At 41.4% G+C, this 14,161-nt stretch overlaps 3 protein-coding genes across 3 annotated transcripts; 2 read left to right on the top strand and 1 right to left on the bottom strand.

The window, feature by feature from the left end:
* Positions 1–3,244: 3,244 nt before the first annotated feature.
* On the top strand, positions 3,245–6,270 carry fkbp2 (FKBP prolyl isomerase 2). The gene is made up of 3 exons (XM_080472716.1): positions 3,245–3,776; positions 4,108–4,758; positions 5,724–6,270. Exon 2 carries the CDS (start codon positions 4,312–4,314, stop codon positions 4,726–4,728), a length of 417 nt encoding a protein of 138 aa, XP_080328842.1. The 5' UTR covers positions 3,245–3,776; positions 4,108–4,311; the 3' UTR covers positions 4,729–4,758; positions 5,724–6,270.
* Positions 3,342–3,647, bottom strand: LOC308115286 (protein NCBP2AS2-like; the record flags this gene model as incomplete). The annotated part of the gene is made up of 1 exon (XM_080472717.1): positions 3,342–3,647. One exon carries the CDS (start codon positions 3,645–3,647, stop codon positions 3,342–3,344), a length of 306 nt encoding a protein of 101 aa, XP_080328843.1.
* Positions 6,271–6,983: 713 nt separating the features above from the next.
* ncbp2 (nuclear cap binding protein subunit 2) lies at positions 6,984–11,260 on the top strand. Its single transcript, XM_080472782.1, has 5 exons — positions 6,984–7,132; positions 8,261–8,347; positions 8,625–8,719; positions 8,828–8,966; positions 10,610–11,260. Exons 1-5 carry the CDS (start codon positions 7,058–7,060, stop codon positions 10,706–10,708), a joined length of 495 nt encoding a protein of 164 aa, XP_080328908.1. The 5' UTR covers positions 6,984–7,057; the 3' UTR covers positions 10,709–11,260.
* Positions 11,261–14,161: the final 2,901 nt, after the last annotated feature.

Genomic DNA, 14,161 nt, shown 5'->3' with positions numbered 1-14,161 from the left:
TATATATTTTGATTTTTTTTTAGTCTTTTCTGTTCGAGTGTGTAAATAGTGAGCCTGCACACAGTTTCTAGATTACATTGGTTTTCTTTTTTTGCAATGATGATCATTTAGGATGTTCTAAAATGTCTTGAATTCACACATTTACAAATGAAGCGATAGAAAAATTTGTGCTGAGAAGCTCTAACAGACGGAAGATATCCCTCCAACAGCAGATGCATTTCCTCAGACTCCCTCAGACCTTTACATTTCATTGTGCTGGTCGTCTTCAAAACAGCAGTTTCTTTTCTTTTCCAAGGCTTCATGTGAGTGTTGAAGTCGGTCTGGACCTCTGCTTTGTGTAGATACTGCTACCAAACACTGTCTGGTTTCAGGCTGTGTTGCCACGATAAGCTAATGCCATATCAGTGAATATGCACTAGTGTTGCCTCCACGCACAGGTGTGCTGGGGATTGTGTGATGATGATGATGATGATGATGAGTGACTGAATGTCTGTCCATGGGCTGTCTGCTTCATATTTTCTCCTCAAATAAGTCAAAATCAGTTGGATAATATGATCACGTCTGCAGATGTGCATTACAATCTTTCTCTTATTGTTACTAATTGGATGCATCCCAGTTGGAGCTCCTTTTCCAGCAGATAACTTCACTAATATGATAATATCTGTTTCACACACGTAATTGGAGGGAGTAGAACTGACACTCTGGTCCGCTTCCATCAGATTTGGGGAGAACATGAAGACGGCATCCGGTGGTTTCTGTTGTGAGAGAATGAGCTCTTGTCTGTTTTGCTGTTTTGAGAGGTTTAAGTAAAGAAAAGTCTGACTGGACCTCTACTTCGCTGCCGCATGCTGTGTGAATACTGCTACCAGACACAGGATTGGTTCAGCCTGTGTTGCCACCATAAGCTAATGCCATATCAGTGAATATGCACTAGTGTTTTCCTTCTCACAGGTTTGTTTGTGTGAGGATGAAAAAAAAAAATAATAATGAAAGTCTGGTTTGTATTATTTTTGACCCAGAAAAGCACAACTGTCATTTGCATGTTGTTTGATCGGTATGAAGGAAGTTAGTCCCATTTTGGTTTGGAAAGCGATTCGCCTCCGTTTTCTTTGTGTGTGTGTGTGTGTGTGTGTGTGTGTGTGTGTGTGTGTGTGTGTGTGTGTGTGTGTGTGTGTGTGTGTGTGTGTGTGTGTGTGTGTGTGTGTGTGTGTGTGTGTGTGTGTGTGTGTGTGTGTGTGTGTGTGTGTGTCTTCATTCTACCATTCAGAGCCGACGCGATCAGTTCTCATGTTCTCAACCAGAAACGCCTCCCTGTCACTGGGACCAACCCGTTATCAACATGTCCATTGTACTCTCTGCTGCTTGATGCAGTTTTCTGTTTTGAAATGTTGATTAAATGTGTATTTTCCTAAGATGAAAGATTTATTTTTTATATGAAGTTCAGATGCCATATCAGTGTATATGTGCTGACTCATGCTGTCAGAAACGTACCGCTTTCTCTTCCCTTCCAATAAGAGATTTATTTCTGTGTGAAATGAAATAACATGTAACTAATATTTAGTTGCCAGGCCAGTGTGTCTGCACGAGTATTGCTACATAAAACAGACGATTTGACCTGTTTTCTGTGCTTATTCAAATGAAATAAAGATTTAAACTGCAATTATTTGTTCCGGGTGTTTTTTCTCTCACTTTCCTCCAAGTTAGTTAAACCGAAGTGTTGGTTAGATTTGAAATATGGTTTTGCTACACTTGAAAGGTCTTTTCCACATTGTTTGTAGGTAATTATTATAAATTAAACCAGTTCTAAAAATCAACATGTACGCTCCATTAAAAAACTGTATGATTTTACTGTAAACCTTGAGTTTAAACTTAATGAAATTCCCATAACGGCATTAAATTTGACAGCAAGTTTTACTGTAACGTAATTTTTCATTTAGTATGTTCATAATATTATGGTAATGGTTAAAATGCAATTAATTTGAAAGACTCCACACATACTGTCCATTAGATTAGTATATTTTGAGTTTACTTTATTGTCGTTAATATTTAAAAGTTTACCAAATCCAGAAGTTGATTTAAGAATTGTATAGTTGCTTCTAGCCGTCAGTTTTAAAAACAAACATATTATGAATTCTGAGGGTAAAATTAAGTTAAATTGCTTTTGTGTGATTGTCACAAGTTTTAGCACTTCCATTGTGTTCTTATGGTCCATGTAGGTCAAATTCAATTATTTAATTATAAAGCAAACTGTTATAGTATATGTTGGGTACGTTATGTTTTCTATTAGTTATTTTTTGATGAGTAGAAACAATCTGTGCAGGAAGACAATGAACCACCTTTCAAGTTGGATCTGCAAGAGAACTATAACACGTGAATGAAACAGGAATAAAATTACACTGAATTCTGACAAATTTCTGTACAACCATACAATAACATCGAAGATTTTGTTTTAAGGTACGAAAACAAGGTTTGCACTTTTTCCATGACTACCCTGCCATTTTACTTGTTTTCCACACAAAATATTTAGGAAATCCTGAAAAAAAGACTTTGCCTGAAATCCAATATATTCCCTGAAAGTCCATTTTAAATGTATCATTTGATAGACATGCTTAAAGTGCTGCTATAAATTAATAGCCTTTATTTGTACTACCATAATTCAATATCTATTGTCTGTACACACCAGAGGTTTGTTCATTTATAAACTTGTTTTTTTTTACCTGTCAAATAATTTTTTACATCAGCTCCTTGACCAAATCAATATAGTCAATCAATGATTTATCATTAGTGAAACCCAATATATTATTGTATTGCCTTCAAATTAAAAGGCTGCACGGTGGAGCAGTGGTTAGAACTCTCACTCCACAGTGATGCCAGGTGTTCAAGTACCAGCCAGAGCTTTCTGTGTGAAGTTTGCATGTTCTCCCCATGTGTCCAGGTTGTATCCTGCCCTTGCTTGTAGTTATATGGGATGTGGCCCTGCACAGGATCAAGCATTGTAGATTATAGATAAATGGCCTTTTAAGTTTGTGTGCTATTCATAGAGCTTGTTTTATTTAAAATGAACATATACAACACTTGGGTAGAGGCCCTAAATCGACCAACCCAAATACAAGAATTTCCAGGGATCCGTCCTCAGACACATTCTTAATAGTTTATTACACTGACGAGGTCTGAGACCTGGGAAACAAAAATCTTAAACTTGTGTGGCTGCAGAGAAGTGCAAGTGGCTGAATGTGACGTCAACAATCACAGGCAGCCATTCCGACGGTTGCAGGTCGACCAGGCAGAAGCAGCAACGCATTGTGTTTTTCACCACGTGGTGTCGGTGCACTTTAGTCTGTTCACTTCTTGAGCTGCCGGGAGCCGTCCTTCCACCCCTCCTTCACCTCGTTCACGAACGTGTCTTTGACCCTCCGGAGCTTGGTGTTGATCTCCCCCAGGTCCCCGGGCACCCTGCCGGCCTCCTTTCGCACCTCGCGCAGCGTCTGGGAGCGCAGGACCCGCTGCGAGGCGTCCCGCCCGGCGAGCTGAGCCTTGGTGATGGCGTAGGCTGTGAGCTGAGCCGCCCTGCGCATCGGACGAGACTCGGCCAACTTCTCGACGAGGTGCAGGTTGTTGATGAGCGACAACAACATGCGGGACAACATCCTGACCGGTGCCCGTTGGCTGCTCGCTTCCCCGGCCGATTCTGGCGTCGTTCAGCCCTGGAACGACACACCGGCGTGTGGATCTGTCAGCTGGAGACACGACCGACACACTCTACTGACACGTTTTCGGTACACTCACCGACATTTCCTTTAAAAGTAGTCTTACCTGAGGAGAAGCAGGTGACCGCTGAGTTGCACACTGTGACGTAACAAGCGATGAAGTTAGTTTCACGGTTGTGTTGCGGGCGCTCTTAAAGGGACAGTGTCTGTGTAAAGCCACATTTCACCAGTGGTGCTGCTGGTGAGTCACACAGTAGTGTGTTCTCTGCACTCATGGCTCTCTGACGAAACTACAAATGCAAATAAACTGCTTGAATTTGTGATTTTTCTGTCAAAATCTGCAGAAATGTCTGAAATGCTCTTGGTAACACTGTTTCTCTTTGGGCTTGCATATCTCAAGGCACAACGCTTCTAATCCGAAACCAACTTCAGTCTTTTTCCGGACGTCTTTGTGGGTTACACCAGCCGACAGCACACATCCGGCATGAGGCGGTCCAATCAGACGGGTTTCCGGTTTCAGGACTAACTCACTGTTCAGACAGATTGAGCTGCTGAGGCTCTTATTCCTGCTCGTCTTCGCCTACAAACCGAGCGAACTGCGGCCATGCGAGCCTTTCTGCTGCTGCTGGTGGCCACGCTGTGGCTGAGCCCGGCGGCGGCGAGCGGAGGCGAGAAGAAGAAGCTGCAGATCGGCATCAAGAAGCGGGTCGACAACTGCCCCATCAGGTCCCGCAAGGGGGACGTGCTGAACATGCACTACACCGGCAAGCTGGAGGACGGAACCGAGTTCGACAGCAGCATCCCCCGCGACAGGCCCTTCACCTTCACCCTGGGCACCGGCCAGGTGATCAAAGGCTGGGACCAGGGCCTGCTGGGCATGTGCGAGGGCGAGAAGAGGAAGCTGGTCATCCCGGCCGAGCTGGGCTACGGAGACCGGGGGGCTCCGCCGAAGATCCCCGGAGGGGCAACGCTCATCTTCGAGGTGGAGCTGCTGAGCATCGAGAGGAGGTCCGACCTCTGACAAGGAGCCAACGACAGATAAAAGAATCAGGTGTGTGTGTGTGTGTGTGTGTGTGTGTGTGTGTGTGTGTGTGTTTCACCTGACCTACGTGCATGTTGACTTGTTTCTACAATATAACATCAAGTATGAGTCTAAAAGTCTAAAAGGACTGTTCATGTAGTCTGTATCCAAAACCACCAAATGTTACAAAACCGGAAGTTGTGTTACTAAGCGTAATGAACTTTTTCATTTATCAATAATTTGGTACAACCTCGGTCTGAAACAAACACTAATATGAATTTAAGAGAAACGGGACCAACATTCCACTGGCCACAATCAATCACCTGATCACCTCTCTGCCAAAGGAGATGTGTTGGACTGCGTGAGGCAAATGGTGATTTCACCAAACACTGACTGGTACAGATTCGTCTGTGTGGCAGTCGCATGTTTGCAACTGGGTCGTTCAGACGGCGGTCGCGTTAAAAGTAGAAATCAGATTTGGTACCAGATATGATCGAGGCCTGGGTCCGGTGTGCAAAAATCGGAATGCATCGTTTCCACAGTACAAAACAGATCCGACATTCTCGCAGTCAACCACTTCTACAGTCGGCATGCCAACTGCACGCTCCCCCAACATTTGCAAAATCTCTGGCACATACATATATATATATATATACATATATATATATATATGCTTAAAAATCCCCAGTAGAAATTGTACCCATGACTGGATCACTTTAACGTAAAAAGTGTCTTCAACTGTAGACGCCTTCATATTGCAGAGGCGTAGATCACCTCAACACTTGTAAACTACAGAGATGCCTTTATATTGAACATGCTGGACTCGTGACTGACTCTTAAATCTATCTGAATGTGAACTATCCCTGTTTGGTGTAATTGTACTGGACTCTTTAGATTTGCTTTGGTCGCCTCACCTCTGAATTTGAATTGTCATGATGGATTGAATACACATTGCACCTGCTGTCTTCTACAATGTGAGTCCGTTCCCTTCACAGGTTCCACGAGCTGCTGCAGGACGAAGTGGAGATGGTCTGATGAAGATTACACGGCAAATCTGAGAGTTTGGTTGGTACCATCTGACAGAGCCCCTGTCCCCCGTTACCTGGGTTCAGGCTGAGACTTATTGGACTGAAGTAATTATGTGAAGATTCAGGCACTAACTGACGGTTCCTGAATTAGATATTTGGAGCGTTCAGTAGTGAGTCCAATATTCACTCGGAGGCTGATAAATAAGGCATGTCCTGCCACGTTTTCTCATTTTTGTTTAAAATGTTCTCTGATTTCTGAGCAGGTTCCTTTACGTCTGTGTGATTGTTTTCAACAAACTATCTGAGGTTTATAATTAAGTTTAAGTCAAACTGAGGACAAGGTGGGATAAGTGATTTTGTTCACAATAAATTTTTGAATTATGATGAATTGAAAGTGTCTGTTTGTTTTTTTTACTCAGTCTTTATCATTTGTTTCTATATGTTACATCACCATTGCCTCCATTATTAGAAAAGTTTTCTGAAAATTGTTTGTAGTCACAGTAAAATATATGATAATTTCTGCTTTTTGTTTTTTTCCGGAAGGTAACTTTAAACTGTTGGACATTACAAAACATGCCACTTCACACATAATAACACCCAGTAACAAATGTAACCCAATGAGATTTTTTTTGTAATTAGAAATGGTGAAATGCTAGTTCACTTTGGTTAGTTTCTAAAAGATTTTGTGACTATATAGATGGCACTTAAGTTTAGTATTCACTTTAAATAAAGAATTGAGTCTTTCACTAAAACCAAACATGAAAAGACTCAATTTTAAAAGATATTTCAATGCATGTGTGCCCTATAAAAGGAAAAGTGGTGTATTATACACGTGTACTCCAAGACTGATTTACTGAATTGCTAAGTTCATCTTGTAACGCACGGTCTAAAGGAAGCTGAAGATGTCTCCACTTAACAGCTGGGATATTAGAAATTTAATAAAGATATATATGTATATATATATATATATATAGCTTCTATTTTTTATTTTTTATTTTTTTTTAAACTTCTGGGCCTGAAGCCCATTGTTGCGGACAACAGACTAAAACAAGACTTCACCTTGAACACAGGGCAGTGAAATCCAGTGGGCGAACATGCCAACGTCACTCACACTGAACAAAACGGGATTTTCTTGCTGTGAGGTGAGCCATAGAGCACCAGCAGTAGATTTCGGCACCAGCAGGCGGCGCCACCAAGCGGATGTTGGAATTGTGTGTTGTTCCACCCGGACTCTTTTAAAGGACGGACGCGCATGCTAACGGTGGGCTAGCTGCTTCACGCCTGTCGGCCACTTTCTCGCCATGTCTGCTAAATTAAACGCTTTGAATAGCGATTCTTACACCGACATCAGTCAGTATAGAGACCAGCATTTTAAGGTAAGTCAGCATATGAATCTTGACTGGAGGTATTTGGAGGAAACGGGGCTCTTTGTCACATCAGCTTGCGTCGTGAGAAAACAACAGCGGCTTAGTTTGTTTTGTAGATTTAATTATCTTCGTATCTTCAACGTTGGGACGAGTTTTGGATGCTTCTGTGATTTGCTAGAGTTATGTTATGTGTTATTATAAGATGAGGCGGACAAATAAGGTTTTCAATAGCCGATGTATGCTCAAACAAAGTCACGCGTAACGTGCATGTACCAATTGATTTGTTACACAGTAACTTGTTTTAAATTTGAGTATTGTATTCCAACGTCGCAGTTAAAATGACACCTTCCCCCGGTGTGGCCACAGACCGATAAGTGTGGCATTAGTATGGTTTAAAAGATTTAGACGCCGGATCTCAGTCGTTGTAGACCTGTAATGTTCAACATGTGGGCCAGGACGCCAACAGGGGGCGCCAGAGGGAGGCCTCTGGTGAGACGTCGTTACCCAAAAAGAAAGAAATAATAGAATAGAAGCACTTTTATAATCCCAGAGAGAAATTCTTTTGAAACATGGCTCCACACAGAATAAATAGAAAAATAAAGTTATATATAAAACAAGATGGGATTAAAGTAAAAAAAAAGTAATATTTAATTTGAATATGTCCGAAGCTTAACAGTGACCACTCCGAGGTCAGAAAGGATTAAATTAACTAATATACAACAAACTCTATTGGCAGGGAAAAGCATATTGGTACATCTCAGAAATTGTATTAATATTATGGAAAAGTTCAATATTTTAAGTCCATTTCAGAAAGTGAAACCCAAATATTATATAGCCTCATTACACAGAATGAATATTTCAAACCTTGATTTCTAGACGTGTGGATGATTGTGGCTCACAAATGATGGAAAAACTCCAAATTCTCTCTCTCAGAAAATTTGAATATTATAGGATCAGTTAAAAAATGGATGAAATGGCCCATTGTCATGAACAGAGCCTTCGTCAGGAGGAAATGTAAAGATTGACTTAAAATGGTAACAAGCCTGGTTTATTGCCTTTTGGTTGTCGCAATATGGCTGAGGTCACTGGGTGGGAAAATGCTTTTGCTTATTAAAATCGTGTTCCGTGTGTTTTCAGGGGAATCGCTATGAACAGGAAAAGCTGCTGAAGCAAAGCAACACATTGTATGTAGGGAACCTCTCGTTCTACACCACAGAGGAGCAGGTAAGATTCACTGCTATATTGAATGCTTTCCACTAAATCTAACCCCCCCAGCCCCACCCCATCCCTCCCCATTAAAGTGGGTAGTGGGTCATTTTGTGACCTCTGTCTTATGAGAACACGAGGATGGAAGAAATATTGCTCTTTTCAGGCCTTGTCAGGATCATATTGTAACGCTTCGCACGTCCAGCATGAGCCTTTCATGGTTCCAATGATTTATGTTAATGCTCAGCCGTTGTTATTTCTCTGACATGCTTCGGTGTTTGTTACTGCGTAACAGGTTCATGAGCTGTTTTCCAAAAGTGGAGATGTCAAGCGCATCATCATCGGTCTGGATAAAATCAAGAAGACGGCCTGTGGGTTTTGCTTCGTAGAGTATCCTTTTCAGTCGAGGTGAAGACTGCTCACTGGCCCGGCTGGCGCCATAAACGCACTCGCATACACGGTTAACTTTCAGATATAGCTTTAACGTTGCTGCGCCAGATACCACGTGCGCATGGACGCGGAGCATGCGATGCGCTTCATCAACGGCACGCGGCTGGATGACCGCATCATCAGGACCGACTGGGACGCCGGCTTCAAGGAGGGCCGGCAGTACGGCCGAGGGAAATCTGGAGGACAGGTGAGTGCTGTGGCTTCATCTTAACTTTGATGAATGGTGGGGATTCGTGAGACCTGCTCTCAAGCGAGATGTCTGTCTCAGTTTGAAACGGTCCGCGGTCAACTCGCAGCCGTACGGTTCAGTGTCCTCGGCCTCTCTGTCCTTCACTTTGAAAAAAGTTTACAATTTCTTTCTCTGCAGGATTAAAAAAAAAAAAAAACAACCCGGCTCACTGACATTTGAAAAATGACATGTAATGAAATGACTTTCAAAGAAATCGATACACTCTATCACGCCATTTTATTATACCAGTTTGGTATTTAGAACTTTCAAAAATAAATTATGCATGATTAACTGTGGCCTTTTGAAAAGACAGCATTACTGTAGTAATGCACGGGAGAAATGGAAGTGTAAATTACAGCGTCGAGCAACACAAAAGCCCATAATCAGGTTTATTTTCGTGCTGGTCGATAACAAACTTTCTGGGCCAGTAAACATGGATACATAAATATTAGACTAATCATTAGAGAGATGTACATTTCTCTCTCCTCAACACCTTTTAGTTTCTACCTTTTGGGACAAAAACTCTCCTATAAAAGTCCTTCGAGAGGCTCATGCTACTCTTGCTCCATTTGAGAGTTCGGGGGGTGGGGGGGGGGGCATGTTCTCATGTAAATCAACCGTCCACGAATAGAGGCTGACTGTGAAATGTCTTCAGGTTAATTTGTAGTGATTTTGTACTGTTGTATAACAAACACGCCACACGGCTTCGTCTCAGCGTTTCCAAATCTTTCCTTCAAAAAAAAAAAAAAAAAAAAAGTTCCGCCCACTTCAGAGTGAAACTCTGTAAAAGGAAGAGAGACTGAACTCGTCCATTTTTAATAAATATATTCTTCACCTGCGTCAAGGAAAAATGAAGCCCATTGATGTCAAACAGCTTTAAAAACAGCCGATCAGTTGTCCACTTAAATGTGTCTCGTCTTCTCTGTAGTTTCTTCTATAACTGCCAATGTGCTTCGGAAGCAGACGGCACGTTGTTCTGACGACTCCACGTTTGCTTGTGTCACAGCAGCTTTATCCCGTTACTGAATGAAGACGGTCACTTTGCAGTAGTTTGAAAGTAAATTTCTAAGTTTCTTCAATAGCTTTATTAATGGTGTCCTTGTTTTTCTAGGGTTATATGACGACTGGTTTTTAGATGGTAAAGGAATATTAAAGGCTTCGTGACGGCGTGATATTAAGATGCCGAATCACCTTTTGAAGGTCCCTGATTATTGTGGGTCTGATCTCCTTGGGCTGAAGCCGGAGGGTTGGGCCAAAACCTCGGCCCGCTTCAAGTGATCAGTAAAAATCTCAACTCTTGAGAAACAAAAGCAGCCAGTGGCGGGAAGCCAGAAGTGTCGTGTGACGGTCTCTTTAAGAAAGTCTGAGCTCAAGTGAAGGAGATAAAGTAGTCCGATCCTGAGGGGAGAAAACCTAAAGTAGATCTGTTTAAAACCTGGAGGAAATATGAATAATGTATTAAAAAAAAAAAAAAGAATTTTAAGCCAAACGTTAAGTAAATGCAACAGCGTGGTCTGTTCAGTGTTGCTGAAGAAGTCTGTTGCTGGATTGGTCTTTCTCGGTGTGTTGTTGTTTCCTGAACGCTTGTCGTCGCTGTGCAGGTGAGAGACGAGTACAGACAAGACTATGACCCGGCCAGAGGCGGCTACGGTAAACTGGCTCAACAGCACCGAACCACAGAGGTGCGCAACACGTTTTAAGAGTGGTCCCCCCCCACCCCCCCTCCCCCGACCCCCCCGACACTTCAGTCTGCCTGGACTACAAGGTGCCGGAACCTTCAGTCATAGAGTGCATCCAACCTCCCATCCTCCCACAACACTCTCCAACAGGTTGTTTTGTCTGACTTCTACCCTGGAGCCCATCTGCACCACTCGACTCAAGAAATGATTTGCTGTTAACTCCTTTTGGTCGCTTTCTTTTTGAAATGATTGTCCCTGTATCAACCGTACCTGCCGACAGTGTTAAACTAAGTCAAATCCTAGTTTTGCTGTGACATATTTGAACGTTTTATTACTACACTTTTATAAATTTGCTTTCAATTGGTCCTCAGATTTGGAAACTTCTTTTAAATGACAAATTATTGTTTTGAATCGGTGGGTAGAAATCTGTACACCATGAATGAAACTGTCCCAGATATGTTTTTTTTGTTGTTTTTTTTCATTAAAAGGTTTTTTCAACTTTTTTTGTCATGTAGTTTGTTAAATTTTGGTTATGGCCGTCTTCAAATTAAAGCTTTATTGAGGAGAAATACTAACAATACTGCAGCATTCTGTATTTTTATTTTAGGCCTATATAAATGTTTGGCTTTTTCTTCAAATATGATTTGAAAGGTATCTACTTAGTGTAAACACTTGCTGCACATTCAATTACTTACATTTTTAGCGCACAGAGCCCCAGAATCGTACTAAACCGCACACGGCTTTGTCTGAACGTAACGGCGTTCAATGTGATGATTAAAGATCAAACGGTTTGGATAAAAATGTATAAAAAAATATCACGTGTCTCTAATATAGCAGCTCTTACTGTTCACTATTTTTCTTATTTTCTTTACAGCAGTGTCATGCTGGATTTTTTTGGGGGGGGGGGAACTTTGATAGTTAAAGTTGATTGTGGTCACACACTGTTATTGTTTTGATTTTCAGGTGTGATTTCTCAGTTCTCTGAGAGGAGCTTTGACTGTTGCTGATTGGTCAAACAATCCTCATTCTGCCTACAAATGGAACCCACCCCCCCTCCAACCTTTCACATTCGGGGTTTGTACAAACTTGGGTGCATTTTGCATAACCTACCTGCCATCAATATCTGGCAGGAGCCTTTCCCCCCAATGGAATCTTCTCCCGGCGATTGTAAAAATGACCACAAGGTGGCAGAAGAGGACGTTATTTGAAATAATTGGAGCAGGAACGAGACCAGATAGGATGACCATGTCGGTATGATGACAAACAAAACCTCTTTTTCCATTTTCAGACTGCTGTTTAAGAGAAAGAAGGTCAGCCTGCAATTTAAGCCATACATACACACAATCTAATAGCTGTAGATCAACAATTTCCGAATAGTTCATACATAGTTATTTTCCAAGGACCAATGGAATTGGTGGTTCACAAAAGAAGATACTAATGTATTTGTTATGGTTTTGTAAATAGTTACGATTTAAATGTATTACCGCAAAGTTGGACGCACAATAAATGCCACACACACAAAAAGAAATTAATATTTAGACCTAAAGGCCGGCGAACAAGTGTACAGTTCAAAGAACTTATAGCAGTAAAACACACATTCCCCGCTTTTAAAGTGTCTCTTGGCTTATTTATTTATTCTCGTAAAAATTTCCATGTCAAATTTTCTTCCTTTGCCGTAAAACTGTGAAATGGCTGCTCAGTCGCCTCGTCCTAATTCTTCCATATTCAGCCTTGAGCTAATTCCTCTGCAACAATCAACATCAGCTTCAGGATGATTGGCTGGCGAAGTTGTCAGAGGAATGCGCAGTACGACCTTTCTCGCTCCACTTTCAAGTGTTTTTACAGGAATTAATAGAATATATTGGAATTAAAAAAATAAATCACTCAACCCGTTTTGGGGATTCTCTCAATATTGACTTTAATGCAATCCAACAGTTGAAAAGATAATCTACATGTTTTATAACAAGCAAAGAGATGAATAAAGAAAACCCCATCCTAAGCGTCTGCGTGACACACGAGCTCCAGTTCTGCTTGTATGGCTGCATATAGTCCTGAAGTGAGATCCTGAATCCTCACGGAACTCTTCGGCTGGAGATGCTGACAGAGCAGGTCGTGTGCGTCCGGGGTCCTGCCATCAGAGGCCCAGCGGGGTGGAGTAGAAAGGCCCACCGCAGGACGTCCTCCCACACCTGACCTTACCAAAGACAAACCTACACACAGAAAATCAATGAATATTTAAAAATGGCCATTTATCTGTTTGTTCTCTTTTCATATTTAAAAAAAAACAAAACCTAATTACAAGAACAACTTCTGAAATTATTAAAGGATTAATATTCTGGACACACTTCAATAGAGAAAACTGCTGATGGTGCATAAGAGCTCCACCCACCAATAAACTGCATTTCCTGTTCTGTGAAAGCCTGGATATTGTTTCCCCTTTTTCACTCTTGTGCAGTAAAACAGACGAAACTCAGTTTCGCTCAGCAGATTTGACAACATTACCCCGTTATCAGTCTGGTTCAAAAAGTCAAGTTCCAACTGGGTTAAATGAGAAAAAGACAGCAACGGGGTCAGAGACAGAATTAATGAGACGTTGTGCCGATGACAGGACGGCTTGGAAATAAGAAATAAAATAGTTTGAAATTTCCCAACAAAGGAAAGTGAGGACAGTCTCTCATTGGGAAGCTTGACAATGAGAACAATCTAGATAAACATCTCTGCAACTCACCTCTGTCCTTTATAGAGCTGCAGCAGCTTTTTAATTTAAATCTTCACAAGTCAGGAATCAGTCTGAACTTTTTCCTACGAGCCAGACACTGATCTTTTGTTTGCTCCTGGTCAAAACGTTTTGTGTGAATCTTTTAGCAGCAGCCGTCTGTGTCACGTCAGTTCTGTCGGGAATCTTCAGTTTGCTTAAAGTCCTTCTTCATATTCAGTCACCTTTCCAACAATCACCAGTTAGTTTCACCAAAAGAGGAGACGATATGACGGTTGTGTCTGAAGCTTTCTCGATAATAAATTCATTCCACAGTTCTCAAAGAATACTGAAGGTATAATTAGCCTTTTGGTATAATTAGTAGAAAAAACAGAGCTAATGTGAGCTTTTTGTTAGAGTGTGTGAAGCAAGATGGACTACAGAGAATCAATCTGTCACTGAAAGCACAGTTGTGACTGAAAATAAAGAAAGATTTAGAAATGGAAACGGAATCTGTGTTCAAAAGAAAAAAAATCTAAAAGATTTCTGAATCAAATGGAATCTCCGTACTTTCATTGTTATTATTATTAACTATGAACATATTCCAGATAGTCTCTGTAAAATCAATCCTGCTGCGGAAACAAAGAGCAAAAGCTTTAATATCAAAATTAACAGATTCAATGCACTCAAAACAATAATAGGCCACTGCACGCAAACACATTTTTTCATTTTTAGGAGAAGCACTAATGTCCCCCAGGTTATTTATAGGCTCCAGGAGA

Source organism: Lipophrys pholis (assembly GCF_963383615.2).
Source record: "Lipophrys pholis genome assembly, chromosome: 10".
NCBI classification, from domain to species: domain Eukaryota; kingdom Metazoa; phylum Chordata; class Actinopteri; order Blenniiformes; family Blenniidae; genus Lipophrys; species Lipophrys pholis.
The sequence above is the reverse complement of the archived record's forward strand: the minus strand, read 5'-3'. Positions and strand labels throughout refer to the sequence as shown.